A 26,939-nucleotide genomic window follows, 5' to 3' on the forward strand; every position below is an offset into this window, starting at 1 on the left:
ATAGTTACTAGGCATTGAGTCAAAATGACTTTGAAATGTTGGATACAAATAATACAGAAATTAGTGGCCTAGACATGATCCCAGGGCCCTGGGATGGAGCCCCACGTTGTGCTCCCTGCTCAGCGGGGAGTCTGCTTCTCCCTCTCCCTCTGCCCCTCCCCCCACCCCCCCTTGTGCTGTCTCTCAAATAAATAAAATCTTTAAAAAAAAAAAATCAAGCACAAAAGAAAAAAAAATTAGTGGCCTAAAAATGTCTTCCCTCACTGATTATATGGTTTTGTATCTGGAACTCATACTGTGGCAGGGCCTTGCTCTGTACCTGGTGGGCTCTCCGAAAACACCTGTTGCGTGACTAAATGAATGAATGACAGTGGGCCGACCTCCATGGCAGTTCTTGCAACTTTTCTTCAAGAGGTGGGATGCCTCTCTCGCAGGGCAGGCCCTCTGGGGACTGCGCATGGAATCACACCCACATCATTCCAGCCCGCACAGTTGGGCAACTGGAAGGCTCTTGCCGGAAGTTAGCATGATTTATTAAGGTTCCTGGAATCCCTGCATGAGACACGTTGCACAGAAAGAATCCTCTTACTCCTACTTTCCCACTGCTGCCCCTCTTCAGCACTTCTTTCCAGCCTCCTCCCTCTCGTGCTTTCTCTCTCTCTCTCTCTCTCTCTCTCTCTCTCTCTCGGGCACTGTGCTCTTTCTTTCCAGTTATTATGAGTCCTGCCTGACACATTCCATTTATTGACAGAAAGACAGATGGAAGGAAAACTTCCCTTCTATTTTTAAAAGCTGCTTCAAGATCCACATTTCTGATGTTGCTGATAGCTCTGGCATTACCATTTCATCTGGATAGAATTCTGCTCATCCAGAACGGAAAAGGGCCCACGCAGCCATTTCTAATACAGCTCTGGCTCTGAGAGTTTGTTTCTTACCTTAGACAGTGTTTGAGGCTTGAGATACTTGTATGTCCCACGTGTCTCTTGATCGACAACAAGAACGAGGAAAGCACACCCAAGACCCACCGCTTTGTGGATGTGTAAAATATAAAGTGACATTTATTTTTGTTTTAGCTCTTAAAACCAATTGTGAAATGAGAGATTTGCCAGAGGAAGACATGGCTTGGAAATGATAAATGTGAGCAGAGAATACCAGAAAAGATTCATTAATTCACATGGGAGAGGAAGAGACACTGGGGGAATCAGCCTCTCCTCCTTCATCCCACAGCTCCACAATGGGCTCTGGGCCAGAGACGTGGTGCCAGGGCTTGTGAGCTGCAGCCTGGGCAAGTGCAGGGCCGCCCACCCCACACCGCCCTAGTCCCTCTCATACAGCCGCCCGTACAGAGCTGCCGTCACCAGGCCAGAAGACAGCCCCCTTTTCCTCAGGAAAGAGTAGTCACTCTCCCAGCCAAACTGATCAGGGGTTTCCAGGGTCATCCCTGAGGTAAGAAGCAGAGGAAAGACATAGGAAGTACTGAAGTTCCCCCACAGGTGAAACTCAAATCTCCCTGTGGCCTCTGTGATCTCCTGCCCACAGGTGTCAAAGCCAAGACCCCCACACTTGACCAGGGCACAAGCTTGAACGTAGTAAGTGCCATGCACAGTGTGAAGACCATCAAAGACCCCCAGGGCATACAGCTCCTTGGACAAAGTGGGCCTCTGGTAAAGCAAATGACAGCAGAGGCCATTTGCACAGACACGGAGGTAGCCTTCCCTTCCCCACACAGGGACCAGGGTAAAATGGTCATACATCATCTCAGAGTGAAATGTGGGAGGAGCGTTCATGTTCCATTCAGTAGCTCCATCACAGTGGACTTCCTTAGCATCCTTTTCACAGTATGGATCACCTGCCAAGAGTTCTAAAAACTTACTCTGGGATGGGTCCATTTTCTCCGTGGCATTCTCTGTACCAATGAGACCCACTGGATTTTTGGCTACTTGTGCAATTATAAGATGACCTCCAGAGTCTTCCATGTCATGGTGCCAAAAGGACTTCAGAGGGCTGTGTATACCACTTCCGGTCATCCCCAGAGATGGGTGGTGGATGTTAGCGGCTAGAAAGTTGATGCCAAAAGCAATGGCAAAAGCTCTCTGAATCTGAATGGCTGCCAATAGTGGGAGCTGGTTCATCCAGGCAGTCGGGTACACGATGTGCTTCACCTCAGAGTCTCTGAGGAGACTAATGGCAGGGTCAAAGAACAATATATCAAAGCAGGTGAAGATGCCAAATTTGCCAGCAAAGGGGGTATCAAAGATGCTATGATCCACTTTGAGAGGAGCATCAAAAGCTGCCTCAAAGTAGAGGTTGTGTTTGCGGTAGCGCTCAACAAGGGTTCCATTATTGCTGAACACGACATTCGTGTTAAACTGGTATCTTCCATCCTTTGGGCACCCTGGGTCGTTTCTATGACAAGGCTGCTTTGTCCCTAGATTGGCCACCACAAACATATCTCCCTTGATGGCCATACAACTCAGGCGCTGGAGGACCTAAAGAAAAAAAACAGTATAAATAAATGAATTTTTTAAATCCTGCCTTTGTCTTATAATCTTAAAATAGAAAAGTACCTGTATTGTCTATAATATGTAAATGGCTATCATAAATCAGTAAAAAAAAAAACACTGCAAAAAGTGTGCACAGGATTGAAGAGGTGATTCACAGAAGAACAAATATGAACATCTGAGAAGATACTCAACCAGATTAGTAATGACGAAATGCAAATTAAGATAATGAGATATCACTTTGAACCTTCATAAGATTGGCAAAAATTCAAAAGATTATTCTATCTTGCATTGACCAAAAGGTGGGAAAACAGGCACTCAGACTATTACTAGGGAAGTAAAGTGAAATAGAGATCTTTTGAAAGGGAACTTGGTACTCTTCAAAATAATTTAAAATGTGCATATTCTGTAGCTGAGAAATTCCATTTCTAGCGACTGCCTTCGGCTCAGATCATGATCCTGGAGTCCCTGGATCGAGTCCCACATCGGGCTCCCTGCTCAGCAGGGAGTCTGCTTCTCCCTCTGACCCTCTTCCCTCTTGTGCTCTCTATCTCTCATTCTCTCTCTCTCAAATAAATAAATAAAATCTTAAAAAAAAAACTTGGACATACGAAAATATGTGTACAAGGATATTCATTGCAACATAATAGCAAGAGTTTTTAAAAAGGCATATAGCATGCTAAAAAAGAGGATGTCAATACAAAATGTGTAGAAAAGAATATAGTTGGATGCACATCAAACTGCTGATGGCAGTTTCTGTAGGAAGAGAAGTAGGGTGATGGGTGGGGTGTGTGTGAAGATGGGCTTTGATTTTTTTTTTTTTTTTACTTCTGATGTGACTCGTTTGTGTTCTAAGCATATATTCATGTATTTCTTGTGTAATTAATAGAACAATCCAGAGATGAGCAAAGGCCCCATAGTACCAGACATTCTTTAACTGAATGAATATGTAACGCAGGGAGTTTGGGGAGTCTGGCTTTCCGTTTTAGGATCCTAGGATCTTTCAGTTTCACTTAACATGCTTGGCTTTTGGCCCCCGGCTTGACTTATCTCTTCATGCCTTCAGCCTACTGAGGAGGATGGCTGGGGCCCTCACGTACCTCTGTGTCATTGAATCGGCGGGGCTCCAGGCATGGGTTCCACCTGACCAACCGGGGAGATGGCATGAAGTCCAAGAATGGGTAAACAGATGTTCTTGTAAAGTTGAATCCATGAATGCCATCTTCTGGAAACACTATAATCTGTACGCCCTGTAAGTCAAACACATCAAAGTATCACATGTTATCAAAGAACAGGAAGCCCCCCTCCTTTGATTTGTTCACTCTTTCGTTCACTCGTCTGACAGCCATCAAGCAGCTGTTCTGTGCCAGGAACCAGAGCTATAAAGAGGGCGGCTGGACTCTCCTCAGGGATCTTAGTCTCAGGGAAGCTGTCTCACTTGGCCTAATGGTGAGGGAACACAGAGAGGGCTTTAGAAACAACCATTAGCTGTGCCTGAGGTCGTGTCAGGGAAGGAGGGAATGAGTGAAAAGGGAGCAGAAAGCGGGCATTTGCCAAGCAGCAGGTCAGGAGGGCTGTGGAGTTCCTGATAGTGCAGGGGAGGATGGGACACAGTTCAAAGGCCTCCGATTCTGGGCTTCGTCACAGAGGGGGTGTCTCCGGTCCCGTGGTTTCCACTCATTGTGCATCTTAATCGGATGGGGCCCTTCTGAATAAAACACTGTTCAGGGGCGATGCTGGGTCCCACTCCTAAAAAGTCTGCTTCATTTGACTGTCAAAAGGTCCCCAGGTGATTCTTTCCTTTTTTTAAGCTTTTATTTATTTATTTTGAGAGAGAGAGAGAGAGAGAGAGAGAGCAGGGGGAGGGGCAGAGGCTGAGGGAGAGAAAGAATTCCAAGCAAACTCCACGCTGAACAGGGAGCCCAATGCAGGGCTCGGATCTCACGACCCTGAGATCATGACCTCAGTTGGATACTTAACCAATGGAGCCACCCAGGGGACCCTCCCCAGTGACTCTAATGTGCAGCCAAGTTTAGGACCCACTGGGCTGGTGGGTATAAGTCTAGTATGTTGATTTCGGCCTAGAAATAAGGATTTGCTCTGACTTGCAGTTCTCCAACTGGGGATGAGGAGGCTCCCTTCAGAATTCTAACAACCGCACAGGCTTTGTCCCACACCTGGAGACACCCTAGGCTCCCTGACTGTGATAGCCCGGGGCACCTGTGACATCTGCAGTAACGTAATGAAATCCAAACAAGTGGGGTGCCCTCAGCTCTCATCATCAGGGCCGCCTTCCCCTGCTGCTCTCCGCTTACAGCTTAAAATGTCAATGTGAAAGGTGGAGGAGGAAGGCAGAGAAGGTATGAATAATCTAAAATGAGAGGCAATTTGAGTCACTTATTTCTGGAATGCACTGCAAACTTTATATTTTTTCTGGTTAAAAAAGCTTCGAAAGTTTAACTGTAGGAAACTCAGAAAACAAAATATTAGTTAATATTAGCTTAGTTTTTCATTTTTTCTCTGTATAATTGAGATTGTAAGTACTTATAAATAATAAAACAAGACATGTTTTCCATCTTGACTTTTCTCGCTACCTAGAATCTATGTCAAGACTACACAGGTACCTTCAGAAATATCATTTGCAATGGGCACATTCTATTTAAGAGGCCACCCCAATTCATCCTTTATCAGTGGACATCTGTCTGTATCGTTCCCAAATTTTGGTGACCGTCTGCATTCAGGGGGCTCAAAACACTGAATGAGGGTTGTTCACAAGTCTTTGGGTCTCTGATTATTTCTTTAGAATGAAGTCTTATAAGTGAAAATACTGGCTCAAGGATATGGAGAGTTTTCAGTTCTTTACACTGCCAAACAGCTTTCCAGAGAGATGATCCAAGTAAATACTCCGTCCAGGAGACTGTGAGATTGGTCATCTTACAGCACCTTGTAAAGCAAAGTCTTTGCAAACTGGGAAATAAAGCAAGATGAAGACGTCTGCCTTTCTAACATACGCTAGGGTACTGTTTACCAGGCTCAAGGATTATTTATCTAGTGAATGTATCACTGTTTGGCTTTGTTATTTAATAGAAGATCACCTCAAAGATGATAATTGCATTGCCCTGTAGGATTTTAGCCAGTTTTGTATTGATTCACAAATTCATTTCAACATTCATTTGACTAATATACTTCTGTTCCTCAAATGCTCTTTTGACCAGCTTTACCATCTTACTGATTTCTTTATTAATCAATGAGTTAAATGACAGCTTTGACCCATGGCCACCCTATATTTGTATTAGAGTCATGTTTTTAACTTTTTGAAAATTATACTTGGACAAATGTTTTCCTTTATTGAAAACAAAACTCTGAGAACACTGAATGGTTCCCTTGGACAATAGCACTTAAATTATGTATACATATTAGATTAATACTAAGGTTAAATTGCATTTCCTGAATACGTATTTTCCAGGAATGAGAAGAGGAACCAAACCTGAGCCAGGGCAGAACTTTGGGTCTGATGTGATTACCACTCCATCTAGAAAGCAATTAGCACTCCTGATAAATGAGCAATTTTCTGAAAGACCTCGATGAGATCAAGAACTCATTAAGCTTGCCACCAATCCAGGTGACTGACCAGCCTAATATCTTAAGTTGGACTCTTGTCCTTCCCCAGAAATATCTCTACGAAGAGAGAAATACTTCTGTTGGCTTGTTCAGGAACTCCTGTCTTCCAGCAAGTTTGATATAAGCGTTTGACACATGCTTGGCATCAGTGTGTCTCAGAAGTTGCTGTAACACATATAACCACGCAAGGGAGCCGAGCTATCTGTAAGCACTAAAAATGATCAGATCAACAGCTTCATCCCGGCCCTTGGACCACACACAGAGAAGGGACGATGACTTGCAGCCGGCCTGGGTTCAACAAGAACATGGCATAGGTTTCCTTCGGGGGCAGGTTATCGAAAGGCAGGGAAATACTACAGTCGCGGTCTCTGGGGCTTGGTACGGCATTTGCAAATGTCTTACAACGGTCTTATGGACAGGATGGAGAAGCAAGAGGAGGTTGATGTTTCAGTGCTGTGCAAGCAACCTCCTCTGCACGGAATGCTCTGGAGTGGATCTGTGTCATCCAGAGGTCTGAGGACACAGCCTGGGATTTTTTTACACTGACTTCAGCGAAGACATCAGTGAGGTGTGTATCAAATGTGTGAATGACGTGAAGGCAACTGATAGGTAGGATGTCAGTAAAGATCCCCAAATAGCCCGACAGGCTGGAATGATGACATTTCACAGCAGAAATGTGAAGTCAGGCGCTCGGGTTAAAGACATGAACTTCGTAAGTACAGGATGGTAATTGGCAGCATGTGTGTCTGTGTGTGTGAAAAAGGCTCGGGGGTGTGAGTGGACAGCAAATGCCTTATGAATCCACAATGAGAGGTGTCTACCAACAGTTCTCTGGGGACAACGTCTCACACGGGAACGGTGCTAGACCTCCTGCACCCTGCCCTCGTCAGACAGGCTAGGGAGAAGTTTCCACAGCTCTGGGCACACAGAGAATCTGGAAAGTCTTTGGTGGAAGGGCTATGTAGCCTGGGGGAGAGATGCCGGGTTTGGGGGTGGGGGACTGGGCCATGACGGCCGTCCTCAAATCTGAGGAAGACAGGTACACCGCAGTAAGGCCCTCAGTCGGCTCTGTTTAGCCCGGAGGACAGAAGGATGGGAGGCAGCTGCAGGGAGGCCGACTGTTCATTGAACACAAGTCCCCACTCTCTCATGAGACAGTGAGTGCTGGGCTACAGAAGGCGTTCAAGGAGATACTGGATGTGGGGCTTTGAACAAGAGAGTGTCTCCCATCAGAAGCAGCTGGACCAGGTCTTTAAGTTCTCTTCCAATATTAGTTTTATAAGTGTGTATATTTTTAAAAAATAGCTTATAATTTTACACACACACACACAATGGGTTAGAATTTTTAAATGCAGCACTAGAGAGTGGCTGTCTCGGCAACCCTGACCGCCCTAAACAAAGACAGGACTGCTTGGGGCCGGGCCTGCTAGCCTCACCTGTTCTGGCCTCGAGGCTCACGGACGAGGGAGGTTGTGCTCACATGGGCTTTACCTCCTGTCAGGCAGGGCAGGGCCTCCTCATGAAGCAGCGCTTGGGCTCCCCACCACCAGGTGAGAGTCCAAACTTCCCTTTGGTTATGGGTTTCCCAACAGGGCACTTTCTTGCGGTCACATCTGGCACCCACATTTCCCCCTGCGCCCCACCCTTCCTGGCGGGAATGGTGCGTGTGGGCCAAGCAGGAAGCCTTCACAAAGGCTGGCACCGACCGCCCTTTGTCCATCTCCGTTATGTCTGCACTGAGTTCTCAGCCTGTTCGTGGTCTAGAACAGGGACCAGAAACAAGCCCCAAATAATCTGAAGGTGGCAAACAGCAGTCCTGCAGATGCTTACCATTTTCAGTGCCTCAGAGAGCATCACAGACCCTCATGCCTGGTAGTTTCCAGATTTTTCTGTGCATGGGAATCCACTGGAGAGCCTTAAAAAAAACCCCAGTGCCCAGCCCACAACCACCTCCCCCACCCCTCACCCGATTCTGCAGGTATGAGACCCCGGCACCCACTGGGCAAGCAATCCCTCTCTGCACAGCCACATCGAGAACCAGGGATCTTCTCCGGGCTTCTCAGACATGAGGTGAAAAGCAGCACCTGGGGTATAATGTCGATGGATGGATTGACTCAGCAGGTCGGGGGCGGTACCCAAATTCTGCACTTCTCACAGGCTCCCGAGGGCTGGCGCCCCAGCTGGTGCATGGACCACTGAGTCACGAGCCCCTGGCCAACTGACTACTCCTGCTCCGCTTTACCAGCTGCACTAATTTTCCAGAGGGGCTGCAGGAACCACCGACCGAGGGGCCCTGTTCTACTAGACAAGCCGGTGGGAGTCCACCCCAGAACATTTCTTGCCTTTTGGGCTGCGATCATCACTTGCTGTTCATAGATGTCGAGGTTCTGGTTCATCAGCTCCAAGGCCTGCTGGCGGCTCAAGAGAGCCAGAGGGTCGGGAGTCAAGATTGACTGGTGCTCGTACACGGCGGCCATGTAGTGTTCAGCCTCATGGTGACCGGCCACGCGGGGCTCCTCGGCGTGGACTCCCAGGGCAACCACGTAACAGCCGCAGAGGAAAAGAGCAAGCTGGAGGCCGGCCCCAGACATAACGCAGACCATAAATCTGGAACGTAAGGAGGCAAGGGGAAAACAGCTGAGTAAAGAATCCTGCCAAGAATGTAACTTTTGCAGCTGTGATTTATTAGTCCCAGCCATTAAACCTACCCGCCTGATACGGCAGCTCAAAGATTTGTTTCATGTGCCTAATAAAAGAGTATGTGTTTCTCTCCAAACATGTAGCGAGCTACATTTAAAATGGCTCGCGGTGTGAGTCTGGTTTTAGAAGGTTTCCAAAACAGACCCAGTGTTTGCCACGATTTTCTTACCCAGGGTTCAGTAAGATGCCAGCACATTACCACTCACCTTCCTAGCCACGCACTGAAGTTTTAGGCAAGAATGATTACTGTGTTTATTTTACGTAATTCTGGGACATAGTCCACCTCCCACCACCTGCCCTCTGTATACACAAGCATGTCGGCCATCTACAGCTCTGATCGTTGTGATCCCGATAACACAGCTTGGCTTTCCTGGCCATAAAAATCCCATGGATTAAAAATCTCCCAGCCTTTCTTTGGTCAGTAATGAATATAAAGGGTAAGTCCTTCTTAGCACAGCATTCTTTATTTGGTGCAGAGAAGCTGCTGACTTCTACTTAAATGCCAGGATCTACTCTCTGTTATGGGAAGGTAAAAAGAAGTCTCCCAATCAAAGCACTTTTTTCCTCCTCCCTGAATTTACAGTTATCAGTGCACATCATCACCTTCCCAACCTCCGTCTGCAATTCCAGAACTCTTGCTCCAAAGCCTAATCGCTTGGAAATAAAATCCTTCTGCAGTGATAAAATGCAATTTTCTAGAAAATGAGCTAGTATTTTTTAGAAAACATACCAGACTTTTCTAGAAAGTAAATTCCGCTTTGTAGGTGCTACCATAAGAGATTAGAAGTAAATTAGGACACTGACAATGACACTTCTGCGTGCCGTTTTTCCCAAGAACAGGAGTTTTTATTTCTAATAGTTGTGTGTTACAGCGAATAGTCCAATTCCACCTTGAAAAGCAGCCTGGCCTCCCGGCTAGATGCCCTCCCCCCGACATGCAGATTCTCCAGGGGCTGTGCCAAGGCCGGGCCACTTGCTCTGTGGAGAGGTTCTGGGGCTGACCAAATGCCTAGGAATCCGGATTAAACATGAAGATAACAGAGACGAATCAAGGAATCCTATCACTGCCTTTTAAAAAGACAGCGACACCCTGTCCAAGTCTGACTCATAACTCCCATGTTTGCATTTTAAAACCAAACTCTCCAGGCCGCACATTTCCTCTTATTTTGCTCTTAAAAGTTCCAGAAACAAAAATAGCCACAAGTATTTTCAACAACAGAACAAGGACGAGGGATGCTCAGTCGGGATCCTTGCAAAAGCAAACGCTTCTCAGGCAGAGGAGGGCCCATCCTGCCTGCCTCACTCACGCTGTTACTTCTCGCCCCAGGGAAAAAGTGCACCACATACCAAACCCCGGGACTTGCTGCCATTCATCTGGGACACTGGACAATGTCTGAAGATTAGAACAAGGCGCCTTTGAGTAAGCAGTCATGAGTTTTTGAGTAAGAAACAAAAGTATAATTGATAAGCTCTCTTATTTGCCTCTGAAGACCAGCAAGGAATAATTTTAACGGTCTCGAAATCTAGTATCCATTCCCCCTCTGGCTCCATAATGATGATAATGGGGCGTGGCCTGGGGGGGGAGTTCATGTTCAAAGACACATTCCCTGTATTTCTCAAGTATTAGGCCATGGCCTCACTAAGAGGTGGGGAGACTGAGGCTGGGGGTGGGGAGCGTGGTACGAACCAGTGCCCGGTGGAGCCAGGTCAGGAGTTCCTGGGGCCCAGAGCGTCCCCGTTCTCAACTAAGAGCAGTGTGTCTCCCATTCACTTGGGGACAGAGGACATGTGTTTAACGTCTCAGGACCTGCCACGTAGTGAAACCAGGAAACTGGAGCCAGCAACATACCACATTTCTTTCTGTTTTGAGAAACTAAAATTTAGATTATTTACAAAAGGTGCCTGGTAGGAGAGCTGTAAATGGCAATCATTTGTGTATGAACAAAGGTGGGTTGATAATAGGAGGTTAGGCAGATTCTACCAGGTATTCAGGCTTGAAAGAAGCAAGCTTAATGAGCTAGGAGAGAGGGAGTAATTATAATAAAAATAGCTACAACAGTTTGCCCTTCCTGAAGAGTGGGGAAATAGCAGCCAATTGAACCAAATTGGCTAATGCTGGCTTTCCCTCTTTATTTGGCACTGCACAAATGTCTCAGAAAAAAACAAACAAGGCCCAAGGCAGGGACTTCGAAGGGCATACCAGGTGGGGGGGGGGCAGTTTTCATGGGGCAGGACATCATCATCCAGACCTGGTTTCCAGGGGTTACCAGGGGCTGGCTCACAACAGAAAGCACAGGTGGGCTGGGGTGTGGGGGCTCCCTGGGAACAAGAAGGTTCTGGAAGTCCTGGTGTTCTTGGAAACCCAGCAACAGATCTCTCTTTAGAGCTGGCCAGGACCTGGACCATAAACAAAATGGTGAGTAGAGGTGTATGCTCAGCCTCAAAAGGTAGATACACACCCTCTTCCATTGGAGGGCGTTTGACGGGCAAGGTCAAACTGCAGGACAGCCTGGCGTGAAGGCCCCATCTAGGTGACAATGTGCCTCCATACCCTGCTTGGTCCACTCTGCTCACCACAACCCTCTGTTATGGGGGCACGGGCCCACGGGGTGCCCTGAATCCCCCTGCCAGGAAAGAGCAGAGCCTGGAGGGTGCTCACTTCAGACATCCATGGCACACCCGACTGTGAGCCAGACACAGGTAGAGATGTCAGGGGTACAGCCCTGAACAAGCCGGCCCTTCCTCAGCTAGCCCCCCCTCAGGATGGATGGGGAGACGAGCCACAATCCAATCAATCCCTAGGATGTCAGATGGCAGCAAGTGCAGAGGAGAAATAAAGGCAGGGAAGGGGCCAGGGAGGGCCTGGCCTAGGTGGGGGACAATTTTAAACAGGAGGGTCACAAAAGGCCTCAGTGAGGTCTGCCAAAGGTGGGAGAGGAGGCCATGTGGATGCCTGGGGGGAGTGTTCCAGGCAGAGAGAACGGCTGGGTCAGAAGGTCCAAGTGGGCACTTGCTGAGTGGCTTCAAGAAACAGCAAGGAGAGCAGCGGGCTGGAGCCCAGGGCAGAGGAAGGCAGCAAAAAAGGAAGTCAGAGAGAGAAACAGCAGGCCCCACTCCCTGGTCTCTCACACCTCCCTGCAGTTGCCCCGTCCTCTCCATTCTCCTCCTGCTGGAACAGCCCAGGAGACCCAGTTTAAGTGTAAGTCAATCATGACACTCCTCTGCTCAAAGTCGTCCAGTGACTCCCCACTTCACGCAGAGGAGAAGCCACAGACCTTACAGCATGCCAGTAGGCATGATCCGGGAGGCAGGAACTCATTGACAGGGTGGGGAGAGATTTGCTGGAGTGACATCTTTAAGCAAGCATCTTGATCTTTTAACTGCTCCCGAGAAGCCCCCGCTTCTCATTTCCCCATGAAAAATATTCCTCTGACCCTAATCCTGATCAGGGAGATTCTTGTGATTGGTGAGAAAAAGAAATCAAAGTCTAAATTACATGGCAATCTATTTTGTGGAAATTTGGTAACATGTCAATCACCAGTTATTTTTATACATGTGAACTTTTATTTCCACCCTGCTAAGTGATTCATCTTGATAACTAGCTGTATTTTCTTCCTTGCCATATTATTACAATAGTATCTTTTGCAATAAAATGAAAGGATTATTATTAAGATGCTCTTAATAAGATAATTTCAGAGGCAGGCATACACATTTAGAAATTTATATATAGAACTATTGATCATTTTTATAAAAGATCTTGTCATTCCTTACTTGTCAGGGAGAATAACAGTCCCATGACTGGGAAAGGAGGCAGGAAAAGTCAGCAAAGGAAATGGCATATCCTGTGCAACAAAGCTGGAAGGGCCTGCCAAGTCGTTAAGGAACCAGCACGGTCCATGTTTCTGTGTGTATCTGACAGAATGCCCCCAAAGACACTGTAAGGTTCCAACTGGTTTAAAATTTATTCTCATGAAGGTTGTGATAATCCTTGTCTACATTCTTTTACATAAGGAGAGATAATGTCCCATCTCCACCTAATTTACAGAATCTGAATTTAAAGAAATCCCCAAAGAGACCTTTTATTTCCTAGAAAGCCTCTTGTTTTCTGGTTCTCCCCATCTGCCGCTGCTAGTCGTGAGCTCATCCACGACTGGCCCCTGGAATGGGAAGCCCCACAGCGGTTTTAGCTCGGACAGTTTCATGCAAACGTATCCACTGACAAGACTTGTGATGGCTCCGTCGGAAATGTCAAGTGTAAACACTTGGAAGTGGCAAGTGATGATGACATCAAGAGTCAACCTGAACTCAAAACAGCGAATAAATTACCCGGTCCTCTGAACTGACCTGCTAAGTTGTGATTTCACTTTTTAAAAAATTCCACCTATTGTTTTAAAAAAAGAGAGTGACGTACAGAAGTGTAACTTTGGACCAGACCTTTGATGAGGGCCTATTTCTGTCTCAATGACTAGTTTATCTTAGGACACCAAACGAGCAACTGAAGGATAATGACACTTGAACCTAACTATAAATCATCTCTCTTTTCCTCAAATGGGAAATACCTTCATAATTTAAGTCAAATAAAACTTCTCCCTGAAATGCCCAGGTGTTTAATGCAAGAAGGCGCTTTCTTTTTTTTTAATTTAATTTAATTTTATTATGTTATGTTAATCACCATACAGTACATCATTAGTTTTTGATGTAGTGTTCCATGATTCATTGTTTTCGTATAGCACTCAGTGCTTCATGCAATACATTTTTCATTTTCTTGGGCGGACAGAAAGAGTCCCAGCGGAGACCGAGTCTACAGGTGCACCACTGCCACCGTGTGGACAAACTGAGGATCATCAGCCCAGGTCGGTTTGCTCTTCAGTAACACAGAGCAAAGTGATTCTTAAGCAGTAAATGGACAGTGTTTTTCCTCCGTTCCTTCTCCTTTTCATTTATAACACTTCATCTATCTCTTTTACAGTGGAAAAACAAACAAAAAAAAACAGATTTTCCCAGATGTGGGCCTCATGAAAGCTGTTTTTTATTTGCCATGCTCCCAGGACCTAGGGCATCTTCTGTATTCACAAGTTCTAAATTTGTTGCGATTTCTTCTCTCACAGTGGTACACTCCACAGGGTGTGACTGGATGTGCAGAGTGACATAGCCCATCCACAAAGTGACAGGCAGCACAACGAACGGGGAAATCTAGCCGAGTTAAGGGATCTATAAGGACAACATTTCATATCGACGCCACATTGCATTTTACATGTTACATGCTAACATTTTCAAATCATTTTAACATCCATTATTTCAGTTTATTTTCCTGTTGCATAAAGCAACAAAAGCAAATAGTAAAGTTCTATTCTCATGGTGAGGGAAAACTCCAGCACTAGTTAGTAGTGAAAATAGAGTGGAAACCAGGTCCCCTGGCTCCTGGTCCAGCCCTCCCAGCACATGTTGAAGAACTGGGGCCATTTATCCGTCAAACCTTCAAAGACCACTGGGCAGACTTCAGTTTAGCTGTGGCAGAAATAAGAGATTCACAGTAGCACTCACAGGGGAGATTCCAGGTGGTCAGACCACAGCAGGGAGCTCTCGAATGTGAGCATGCCTTCAGAGTCAACCTGGAGGGCTGGCCCCCACAGATCCCTATGCCCCCATGCCCAGAAGTTTTGATTCAGCCGGTGTAGGACGAGGCCTGAGAATCTGCATTTTCTAACAAATTCCTAGCTGATGCTGATACTGATCCTCCCAGCATGGGGTCACACTCGGAATGTCGCTGGGCTAGAAGTTAAAGGCACAGAGATCCCATATTCTGACTCCTATCTTTTCCTCACATCAAAGACATGAGTCTGAACCATCACCTTTATTTCCCGGGTGCCTCCCCAATAGGGCGGATAGAGTTTGGGCTGATTTCCAAGTGTTTCCATCATATTTAGTGAGAATAAGCAGCAAAGTATTTAAATGCTCAAACCAAGGGAAAAAAACCTCCCCCAAACAATTAGGTCCATGTCAGCTAAAGGATTCAGTGCTTGTCCTGAGCCTTAACAGGAACATCATCATAGAACCAGGTTGTTACTGGTTCTCCTTTGTTTAAATAAAGGTCCTGATTTTAAAAGAATAAAACAAGGGCAACACATAGATATTTTGTAATATAAATAGAGAAGCCATCTCTACATTTAAATTATACATTTATAGATAAATACATAGGTAATCTGAAAAATCTCCTATGTTCCATAAAAATATGTCGGTTTCCTTCTCAAAAATGTTATCTGAAATCCTTAGGGGTCAAAACTGAATCACTGAGGATGGAAGTCTTAAACTGTGGTCCCAAGTTTGACCGGGGAGCAAGGAAAGAGCCAGAGAAGGCTTCCTCCGCTGCTAGTCAGTCTTCAGAGAAAAGGATGACAGGGCCACTTGCAGCCACTCTGAGGCTCTTCTGGAGTATTTATAGCTTCCAGTGAGGCTTCCCCTTCTTCATCCTCCAAGAATGATCATCAATTTCTCTGAAATAAGCCTCAATGACTGTCAGCATGGCATTGTTTTTCAAAGCCCTTGGAAAATGGAGAACCATTTCCTTGTTGGAAACTAGAGTCATTGGAGGAACCACCTTCTAGACCATGAAGACCTGAAGGCTGGACATCTAGGAGAAACACACCCAGTGCATGGAAAACATGATGTCCCAAAACCACAGGTCAAATTTTTCCAGGGATATGTGCTCAGGAATGTGGGCAATGGAAAGGCTCTTTGTGATCATTAAGTGTCTGGACACATCTCTAAGGCTGGAGCAGGTGAAACATCACCATAAGTCCATCTCCCCTGTGCTCTTAGATGCCAGTGCTCAGCAGTGAAAAACCAGATCCCAGGACCAACACGATGGTGGCGATGCCCTGGATGCAGACCATAAAGAACAACGGGAGGAGTACTACAGCCAGGGAACCACGTTCCCCAGGGCAAAAGAACAATCCTTCATAAAATAGCCTGGAAACACTGAAAATGAATGATAGTAGGAAATGTGAAAGAGACAACAAGAACAACAAAAAGCGAAAGCAAAACACAGCACTAGACAAAAACATGCCAAAGTCCACTTACTTTCTCCTGCGGAGAAGCCAGGAAGTATATATTTGGAGGAGGCACAGTGAAGATCACCAAGAGAGAAAGCAAAAGGCAGGCAAATGGGTCCAAATGCTATGGGTCCTGAGTATCTAGAGAGGATACTCTTTTTGTTGTTGTTGTTGTTGTTTTAAAGATTTTCTTTATTTATTTGACAGAGAGAGACACAGCGAGAGAGGGAACACAAGCAGGGGGAGTGGGAGAGGGAGAAGCAGGCTTCCCGAGGAGCAGAGAGCCCGATGCGGGGCTCCATCCCAGGACCCTGGGACCATGACCTGAGCCGAAGGCAGCCGCATAACAACTGAGCCACCCAGGCGCCCCTAGAGGGTACTCTTGACACGACACGGTGGGAACGTGTGGGTGACCCTCAGCATAGGCGGGTGGTCAGTGGTATTCAGTTACAGGGCAGTGCACAATCAAGAATGACAGTGACCTTCTAGCCTATTCACTAACTTGGCTGTCTTCTCCACCCATGGTATGGCAAAGGTATAGAGAAATGGTCAGCATCTCCACCTTTCTCTCTCTTCCTGGAGGCACCGAGGGGGTTTGTTTTCTTCTGCTTTGGTTAGATCGGTAATTACATGTGTGCCTCTGGCAAAGGTCCCAGCCCGGCCACAGCTGCATCCTGGTTACTAACCCAAGTCCCGTTGCCCTATGCCCTCCAGACCTGCTGGAGGGCAGACCTCCGACTGGCCCTCCTATGTCCTGCAGCTTTACTTGGCATGAGGGTCCAAGTCTTCCAAGCGCAGGGCTTTCTGAGGCTGGCGGAAGTGTGGAGTTGGATGGGAAGGTCTCAGACTCTTCCATGATTCGCTGGTGCTACATTCCTCAGCACTAGAGGCAAAGCAGAGAAGAAGAGTCTAGCACTTCTTCGGAAAGAGATTACTCCTAAACTTGAAGGGGACCAATATCCAGAGCGCGGATTTAACCCAAATTGATTTTGTCCAAAAGCCTACATTCTTTTTATGTTACTGCACTCAAAACAATGGGAGGAAGCATTTGATTGAATACGTGACATTGGGATGACTGAATTACAAGCAGTTTTTAAAAAAGATTTTATTTATTTATTTTAGAGAAGAGTGGGAGAGGGAGAAGCAGGTTCCCTCCTGAGCAAGGAGCCCGATGTGGGACTCAATCCCAGGACGCTGGGATCATGACCTGAGCCAAAGGCAGATGGTTAACCGACTGAGCCACCCAGGCGCCCTGAATTACAAGCAATTTGGAATTAAGTTTAAACATCTTAGGCCATATACAAAAATGAACTCAAACTCAAGAGTTAACTATTGAATGATAGGAAAACTGGCATAAATTAGAATCTGATATCAGATACTTGATTAAACCACTTTCTAAAATTTGAAGCTCAATTAACATAATAGAAGAAACAGATTGACAAAAATTTATATGGAAATATAAACATCAAGACAACAGTTATAAACAGGCGATGAACAGGAACACATTTAAATGAGAAGAAAACAATCATAAACAAACACTGAAAGATTTTAAACTTATGTACAAAATAAACATTAACTGGTACTATTCCAAGGTATTAAATTTGAAAAAAATTAAGGTAAACTAGTAAAGTGATAATGAATAGCAATTTTTTACTGGGGGAAAAAAAAGTTTGACAATTCCTCTTGTGAATTACTTTTCTGTAAAGTCTACTTCTGGAACTTGATCTTAGGAGTTATTCCAAAAACAAGTTAGTTGAAATGACAGCATATCATGGAAGTAAAGAATACAAGCTTTTGAGTTTCAACATATCCAAGTTCAAATCCTGGCTCTGATTTACTCATTTCATAACCTTGAGTAGGTTATTTGTGATAACTAAGCTTCCGTTTCTTCATCTCTAAGTCAGAAATGAAAATATCTGATGTAGGGGCACCTGGGTGGCTCAGTCATTAAGTGTCTGCTTTCAACTCAGGTCATGATCCCAGGGTCCTGGGATCGAGCCCTGCATCAGGCTCCCTGCTCAGTGGGGAGCCTGCTTCTCCCTCTCCCGTACCCCCGCTACACTGCTTGTGTTCCCTCTCTCACTCTCTGTCAAATAAATAAATAAGATCTTAAAAAAAAAAAAGAAAATATCTGATGCAAAGTACTTAGTGTTCAATAAATGGACGCCAGCTAAAACGGAAGAATGACTCCCAACAGGTGAAAGTTGGAAACAAACAATATTCAATATGAACAAAGTTATGAATATTAATGTATATAAACCAGGTGGAACATTAAGCAAACACTGAAAAGACAGTAATGAAGACTCTGATGATGGACTATATTTAAAATGTGCTAAATAAACATAACAAAAATGTTTCTATATTTACAATGAGAATAGCTAAATAAAACGTACACATGTGAACAAAGACTGGAAAAGAATGTGAATTAACGAAAGCATGGCAGGTCATCTTATGGGGATTTAAAATGTTTTCTTCAACGTTACCCTGTTTTGCCAATAAATGAAAAACATGAGGAAAAAACACAGACAGCTGAGACTTCCGGTGTATAGTCTGGCAAGGAGCCTAGCAGTAGCCGTCCTATTATTAATAAGTCAAAACCTGAACGAACTGAAAACCAAAAAGTCTTAATGATTTCAGAGAACTGAGGTCAAAATGAGAGAGACAGACAGGTGGACGCAGAGGATCACCACTTAACTGGAGCAGCGACCTCCCTGGGGACAAGGACTAGCCCAGGGAAACTTAAACTGTAACTGACAAACTTTGGAGGCTCCGGGTGGACCAGCCGGAGAGGTAAACACTTCAGGAGGGCCAGGCTTTGGTGAGTTTTTCCTCCAGGAGCTCTACTAGGTTCTCACGGTGAGCACTGGGAAGAAATCTCATGTTTCTGGCAGGGAGAAGGGGAAAGTAGCGAGAGCATTCTGTTCTTCACACGGCCTGCCCTCAAGAGAAACCGTTTCACCTGAGCTAACCAATTAAGGTTGTATCAGAGCCTTACTAGCCCCGACGAAGGGCAAATACCCACCTCAGGCCTCCTCTCGCCATCCTGTGAACTTGTGAAGTTCACAGTCCGAGGCACAGGCTCTCTATGAGACTACCCCAACTCCAATACCCAAGTCCACTAGGCTGACGCTGGGGGAAGAACTAAGGGTATCTGTCAGAACAATCAGCTTTCCCCAAAGCCCTGCCCAGTGACTTCATTTAAACTGCTCTGGCCCCCAAGGGACTCAGGAGCGCTCCCAGCTACAAGGAAGGCTGGCAAGAATGCTGCATTACTGGGCGCCTGGGTGGCTCGGTTGGTTAAGCGTCTGCCTCCAGCTCAGGTCATGATGCTGGGGTCCTGGGATCGCACCCCACATCAGGCTCCCAGCTTATCAGGGAACCTGTTTATCCTGCATCCCTGCTTGTGCGCGCTCTCTCTCTCTCAAATAAATAAATACAATAAAAATGCTGTGTCACCACCTTGAGTAAGATCAAGTTTTGCCAGATAAAATACCAGAAAACCAAACTTTCACTGATGATACGATTATCTACAAAGAAACCCAAGAGACTCTATAAGCAAATTAATAAGAAAATACAGTAAAATACTTAGATTTAAGACCAACATATGAAAATTAATTGCATTCTAATACAGAGGCCCCCTAAAACTAGAAGATGCAAATAAATAAAAAGCAAGGTACTTAGGAATAAATAGAATAAGTATAATGAAATATTTTTATGGAAAGACATTAAAGAAGAATAAAATAAATGGAGAGATATGTTTATGGCATAGACTCAAATAATATAAAGACTCAATAATATAAAGACATTGTTCTATCCAAATTAATCTACAAATTCAATATAATTCCATTTGAAATCCCAAGGAGTATTTCATGGAACTTGATAAACTGATTCTATAATATGTATGAAAGAGAATAAGGCCAAGAATAGAGCTGGTAGGCAGAATAATGGCCCTTTAAAGATGTTCACATCCTGGGGCACCTGGGTGGCTCAGTCAGTTAAGTGTCTGCCTTCAGCTCGGGTCATGATCCCAGGGTCCGGGGATCGAGCCTCACATCGGGCTCCTTGCTCAGCAGGAAGCCTGCTTCTCCCTCTGCCTCTGCCTGCCGCTCCCCCTGCTTGTGCTCTCTCTCTGTCAAATAAATAAATAATATCTTTTAAAAAAATGTCCTATCTTAAAAAAAAAAAAAAAGATGTTCACATCCTAATCCCCAGAACATGTACATTGGGTTACATGGCAAAGGAGAATTAAAGTTGCTAAAGAGCTGACTATAAAATGGAGAGATTATCCTGGATTATGTGGTTAGGCTCAATGCAATCACCAGTGTCTTTATGAGTGAAAGAAGTATAAGAAGGAGAAACAGACAGGTTTTGGCCTGATATTGCTCCCCTTGAAAATGGAGCCAAGAATGTGGGAAGCCTCTAGAGGCTAGAAGGAACAAGACACGGATTCTCTCTTAAGGCCTCCAGAAAGGAATGCAATCCTGACGATACTTTAATATTATCCCAGGGAGACCCATTTCAGACTTCTAAACTATGAACTGTAAGATAATAAATTTATGTTGTTTTAATTTAAGTTTGTGGTTATCTGTTATAGCAGCATAGGACACTAATTACAATAGACAAGACGGTTTCAAAAGAACAAAGTAGAAGGACTGTCCTACCAACATAAGACTTATTTTAAAAAATATAGAAATTAAGATATGTAGGATTGGTGTTGGGATATAAAAACAGCAGATTCCAGAGACAGACCATATATATATGGAAACTTGATATATGTCAGAGGTGACATTATGGATGAGAATGAACTATACCATAATGGACAATGGATATTTGGGGAGGTTTTTATAAAAAGATTTGTTTATTTATTTGAGAGAGAGAGCTAGAGAGCAGGAGTGGGGAGAGAGGTAGAGGGAGAGGGAGAAGCAGACTTTCCACTGAGCAGGGAGCCCAATGTGGGGCTTGATCCCAGGACATGACCTGAGCCGAAGGCAGACGCTTAACCAACTGAGCCACCCAGGCGCCCCTTTTTAACGTATTTCTTAAGCTCAGGGCTGGGTACATATGTATGTATCAATCCCTGTTCCTATTCATGTGTCTGAAAAATGTCATAAATGTTAAATATAGATACATTTTAAAGTGAATAAAACAATAAATCACAGGTAAGCTCCAAAGAGCTCAAAGGTTATGATACAGAAAGTTTAAGAGTTTAAGCTCTTCCTCATGAAGCTGTCCCTCACCTGGGTTACACCCCAGCAGTTCAACTCAGAACCCTGGGAATCAGTCAGAGATTCTGCCCTAGAGTGGATTCTTTGTTTTGCTGACACAGCAAATGGATCATGTTTGGTACAATTTAAAAAGCTAAAGGAAGCGGCTGTAATGAAGGCTAATGGCCACACAGAAGAAACACGAAAACAGACACATTTAACCACGGGTACCATGTTTCCTAGCTGAGAGCTGCTGCCCCCTCTCCCATGGGCCGCCCGGCAGTGTGGCATTCTATCATATGGAGAAATACTAGAGAACAGTTTCTAAGCCCTTTCAGATAAATCTCTCATGTCCTCATAGCATGACATACAGTTGTACCATCTCTGGTGCACTTTACACGAAGTAAACATGTTTCTTAGTGATCTAATGATTATTGATGCCAAACTACCCTAAATTTAAATTTAAAAAAACAAAAACAAAAACAAAACCACAACCAAACACACAATGGATAGGCTAAAAGAGGGACATAATGTTTCTTCAGTTTCCTGGGGGTGCTTCCGGATCCAGCTCTGGGTCTGGCTGGCCACTAAAATGCGGAGCAAAGGTGCTTGCCCGTCCAAGTCAAGGGCAGAAACCCAAACTTTCTCTAGGTCACAGGACAACTGGGAAAAACTCCCAGCGCCAAGGCCCCTGCGAAGAGGACTTCAACCTGACCCTGACACCTCAATAATAAAACTGCTTTCCACTGGTTTTGCTTCAAGCCTATTTCTGAGCTTTGGTACTTTGCAGTCCATAAATTTAGCCAGAGGCAAACAAAATCAATTTAACCTATTTTACTCAAAGAACCATTTTATTATATATTTTATTTTCTGCTGTTCATGTTAATGTATTTCTTCCAGCACATTTCCTGCTGTACAGTTTTCGATGTTGGTTTTAAAAATAGTGTTCTACATAGATTTCCCTTTTTTGTTATTGTTGCTTGCCTTTTGATGGTATTTAAGATACTTGGTTTCAGTTTTATCTTCTTTTATTTCAGCCAATTTTCTTTTCTTTTCAGCCATTCTATAATATATCACAAATAACCCTAATTCATTTCTTCATTTGATAACCACTTTCCATCTTGATAAAATAGGTTTGTGAGATAATTTCTCACTGGTGCAGCTGGTGTTATGTGTTTTAAATAATCACAAGGATTTTTAGCGTCCTTGTTAGTTTACCGAAATTAAAACATACTATCCTAATTTGGGGGCCTCAGGAGTTACTACAACCTTTAGAAGCCCATGAGCACAAAGGCAAGAGAAATGCAGCTTAAATTAGATTAAATCTTTGTACAGCTTGCAGCCCACTGATAGATCCCTGAGACATGCACAGTGTGACCCTCCTCAAGTGACTCATGGCCGCCCTAATGCCTTCATGTTTATGTTTTATTAAAGACTAAAAATAACTTTATCTTAACAGCAGCTAGCCCCTCCCCCAAGGTCCCAAAAGCCTTGCTTCAAAATTCCTTAGGAACTTACTTTATCTCTACCCCGCCCGCCCCCTCAAACTTAAAAGTATATAATCAGCCACTCCTCACAACCCCGCGGCGGCTCTCCCAGCCCACGGGTCCTGTCCCCATGCTTTCATAAAATCACTTGCACCAAAAACGTGTCAAGAATTCTTAGCTATTCGCTCTTGGACCCAAAACTCTTCCAAATTTCATCACTTCGGCGCCCAATGTGGGGCTTGAGTCTTTTCATCGGAACTCTGAGCCTCAGTGCAAACTTGAAGAATAGAGTAATTCCTCTTCTCTTGCCTTTACTTTCATTTCAGAGCCTTTTCAAGGAGTGTGCTGGCTCTTACTCGAACGCTTTCACGTCAATTGCTCAGGCTGCAATCCTCTAGCCCCTGGCGACTCTTTGGGGAGGGAAAAGCCTGCCTTTTGGCTGGAAGTTAGTACCCCAGCCAGAATGGTAGTAAGACCCAGAAACTTGAGGCCCTCTCTTTATTCCTGTCCTCAGGCTTGGGAGCGCCTAAGTCACGAGGATGCCTGCCAATCTTAAGACTCCCATGTGAGGTTTCTTCCTCATTGGTCTAACGTGATCCCCTTCACATCTCGGGGTCTAGCCGCTTCAGGCCACGAGACTTGCACTTAGAGCTGGCCAAAACTAGTACCCGATTGAATCAAAATCCCACTGGGGACCATTTCCTAGGGCAGTTGGCTATAAGGGGGACTACATGTGTTGGAATGTTGCTTAGATCATGATGGATTTCTGTTTTACTGTTTTTCATCAATGTTCCCTACTAGCTACTGAAGTTACTAAATTGGGTAATTTCCCCTTGTAAAACTTTTCTGGTGTTTTCCATGGGTTAGAAATGGCAGGTTCTTCACAGCACGGCAGGGCATGGTATTTTGGTCAATTCACTGGCATCCACTTGTAGTCTAGAATGCAATGGGGAAGCAAGGGAACACAGGCAATCCCTCCTATGGGGCCTTTACTTTACAGCAGGCATGGTGATCAATGGTGATTTTGTTGGAGGGATGCCTCCAGTCACTTAGACACCCAGAACCCCTGACATATCCTGCGTGGGACACTACCCAGGAGTCAGGAGCGATTTTTGATAACGGACCTTCTCTAGGCTTCTTCGGTTCCCAAGGACTTTCCCATGGTATGCCTTTTAACCCATTGGAAACAATTCAGGATTGCAAAATTTAAGAAAGAACTGATCTTCTTTTCTAACACTGTATGGCCTCAATATGATCTACCAGATCTCTTCTGGTAGGAAACAAGGCAAACCGAACTGAGGTACCCTATGTTCAGCCTTGAATGGCCCTAAATCAGGACCCGATCTAAGGACCTCTTGCAGAATGTGTCTGGCTACTAATGAGGCTGATAAACTCCCTCCTGATATAGTGGATTAACATCTAAACAGACCTCCTCCAAAAACCCCAGGTGGCTGGAGGAAACACAGGCCCTCCCTAATGTAAGGGATGTTGACTCTCTCTCCCTGTTCCTCTCAACAGACTCAAGTTACTTTAGTTGTACACTTTGATGGCTGGCTCTCCTGTTTAGAGAGCATATTATCATTATGTTAGCCTTGTCCTTTAAAAAAAATTAGACTCATTCCTTCTTTGACCTCCTTCCATGAATAAACAAAAGCAAACAAAAAATTCCAATAAAACAGCCAACAAACAAAATTCCATGTCTATCACCGACGCAAGTCATAAAGAATATGGTTAATGCTTACAAAGTCTGCATGGAAGGGCCTTGGATAAATCACGGAAGGATCCTATAATCACAGTTGGATTGAAAGGAGTTGCTCCCAGTGCCAGCTAATCCTGGGCAGGAGGACCGTCATCACTTCTGCTCAATCATCAGACCAAGTGAGCAGTGGAACACTGCACTCTGAACCAAAGATATAAAGGTGAAAGCAAGTTTAAACAGTCTCATTGACTTTTCCCTTTGCTAAAGGACAAAATCCAGTCAGTTGAAAATTTAACCTTTTTGCAAAACCAGTTAATGTGAATTCAGGGGATTTGTTCCAGCTCATAGTACAGTTTTCACCACACTTTACACAGAGTGCTTTTGTTTGTGATTCTTTTGACACAGAAGTAGACACAAGGCCCACCAACTGACTAACCATCTACACAGTCTGTGGTGCCAATGTCAAACTAGCCTTGAACCTGTAAATCCAAACTAATCAACAGTATTACTCTGGTAACAGGAAATCACACATTTAATTGTTAACTGATGCCTCTAGCAGGGGTACAGAGCTAGTGGTTCCAAGATGGGCTGCAAATCAAAATAATGTAGCAGCTTTAAAAAAATATAGGTGCCGGGGCGCCTGGGTGGCTCAGATGGTTAAGCGTCTGCCTTCGGCTCGGGTCATGAACCCAGAGTCCTGGGATCGAGTCCCGCATCGGACTCCCTGCTCCCTTGGAGCCTGCTTCTCCCTCTGCCTCTCTCTCTCTCTCTGTCTCTCATGAATAAATAAAAATCTTTAAAAAAAAATATAGGTGCCTAACTTGTTCTAACACACTGATTTAGAAAATACGGTGTAGGGCCTAAGCAATTGTATTTTTAAAAAGTTTTCCAAGTGATTCTGATGCAATGGGAGTCAAGCCTGTCACATAGGTACTAATATAAACAATACTACATGATAGAGGAGCTTGGTGTCCATGCTTCTCAAACAGAGACGGGAGACAAAGAACAGGACTACCCAAAGCCACACAAAGAACATTTTGCATATTTCTGGAATGTCAATTTCATTTGACAGGTAGTTTAAAATGTCATTTTTATTTTGCGTGGTGATTACATAGGTATATACAATTGTCAAAACTTATTTAACATTTAAGACCTGTACATTCAATTGCATGTTCATTTTACCTCATAAAAAGATATTTATATTAAAATATGGATACACTTTGGAGTGGAATGCAAGATTTGCATTTATGTTTTAGAGGAACTCTGAGCCATCAAAGAAATCTCCCTCTTTGATGAGCTGGCTACCTTACACAGGCTAGTCCCCAGATCCAGACAGGCCACTATTACACTCTCTTCTGTTTAGGGTGGGAGGTTAGGGCTTGAAATGCTGAAAGGAAGACCTTTTGGAGGGGCCCAGGACTATGGTTTGAAAATCCCTGGGCTTAGAAATCCTTTCACTTCCAATGCTTTTCATTCATTTCTCTACCCATGACCCACTCCCCTCTTCTCTCTACTTTCCACATATTACTTGTCTTTTTGCTTTAAAACACTCAAAATCCTCAAAAATTTAAAGTCATTCTTTGCTATGGAGATGGTTTAATGACTCGGAGTCTACATCCACAGAAATCACACATTGCAAGCATCTTTTTCTCCTCAAAAATGTGTGTGTGTTTTTTTTTTTTAATCTTATTTTTGAGCCACCCCGGCGCCCCTCAAAAATGCGTTTTAAAAGGTTATCAGCTACAGGGACTGGTCGACAGGGACTGAATCTAAGAATTAGGAAAACCCGCATTCCCTGATTTTGGAAAAGACAAGAACGGAGGGTGAGTGGAGAGGAAGAGTGGGTGAGTAGCAAGAGTTAAAGGAAACAATGGTCTTACTTTTAACTAGGTTCAGGGGCGCCTGGGTGGCTCAGTTAGTTAAACATCCAACTCTTGATACTAGCTCAGGTCTTGATCTCAGGCTTGCGAGCTCACGCCCGGCTAAAATAGCTAGGTTCAAGGGTTCCTCTTTCTCTCCGGTAGCCTAAAAGTACAAGTTTGGGATTCTGAGAAACGGTGTGAGCAGTTTACTTTCTGTCTCTTGCTTATAAATTCGGTGTCACCTATAATATTGGGGAAAGAGTACATCCGTTTATGGATTTAATTAACGTGCACTAGTTAATTACTATGTTTCACGAACTGCATAGTTGTGAAACTTCTTCAAAGTTACAAAAGCGTGTATAAACCAAAGAGCACGTAGCAAACGTCTAGGACTCCATCGGCGCAGAAACACAACACGACCCAAAGACAGCTTTGCACTACGCTAGGCTCTACCCAGCCCACCCGGGCCCCAGCAGCCTTTGCGAAGCCTGCCCTCAACCCCTAGAGCAAGGAGGGGGAACGGGGGGCGCGCGCGCCACGCCCCCTTCCACTCGCGCTCCTAGCCCTCCCGCTGCCCCACTATGCGCATGCGCCACTCGCCTTCGCAGGTGGCCGGACGGCTCCCGACGGTAATTGGAGGGGGGCGAGAGGCCTCCGAGGTTTGGCCTCTCACCTGCTTGGCATAGGCCGCGGACTCCTTCCAGTCCCGCCTTCTTCCGACGCTCTGACCCGGCGACTGCAGGAGCTGGGCAAAGGGCACGGTTCTGATTGGAGAAGGAGTGTGTTTACCCTGAGAGCCGACTAACTTAAGCC

General features: G+C 44.9%; 1 protein-coding gene across 5 annotated transcripts; it reads right to left on the reverse strand.

Moving 5' to 3' along the window:
• Positions 1–1,028: 1,028 nt before the first annotated feature.
• BTD (biotinidase) lies at positions 1,029–26,937 on the reverse strand. Of its 5 annotated transcripts, XM_027581746.2 has the most exons (5): positions 26,145–26,285; positions 24,308–24,465; positions 8,465–8,729; positions 3,602–3,751; positions 1,029–2,489 (listed from the first exon to the last, which is right to left on the reverse strand). In XM_027581746.2, the coding sequence occupies exons 2-5, from the start codon at positions 24,316–24,318 to the stop codon at positions 1,317–1,319; spliced, it is 1,599 nt and encodes a 532-aa protein (XP_027437547.1). In that variant the 5' UTR covers positions 24,319–24,465; positions 26,145–26,285; the 3' UTR covers positions 1,029–1,316. The 5 variants fall into 5 exon arrangements, with proteins under 5 accessions (XP_027437547.1, XP_027437548.1, XP_027437549.1 ...); XM_027581747.2 differs by lacking the exons at positions 24,308–24,465; positions 26,145–26,285 and adding an exon at positions 26,800–26,937; XM_027581748.2 differs by lacking the exons at positions 24,308–24,465; positions 26,145–26,285 and adding an exon at positions 26,727–26,849.
• Between the last annotated feature and the right edge of the window lie 2 nt (positions 26,938–26,939).

This window comes from Zalophus californianus, chromosome 1, assembly GCF_009762305.2.
Source record: "Zalophus californianus isolate mZalCal1 chromosome 1, mZalCal1.pri.v2, whole genome shotgun sequence".
Taxonomy (NCBI): domain Eukaryota; kingdom Metazoa; phylum Chordata; class Mammalia; order Carnivora; family Otariidae; genus Zalophus; species Zalophus californianus.

Bases quoted from the DNA above. Each gene is read 5' to 3' on its own strand.
- BTD (XM_027581747.2), bottom strand. The intron at 3,752-8,464 runs GCAAGAAATGTT...TTTGACTTACAG, and splicing joins TGATGATCGCAGCCCAAAAG to GGCGTACAGATTATAGTGTT. The intron at 2,490-3,601 runs GTACGTGAGGGC...TTTTTTCTTTAG, and splicing joins GCCGATTCAATGACACAGAG to GTCCTCCAGCGCCTGAGTTG.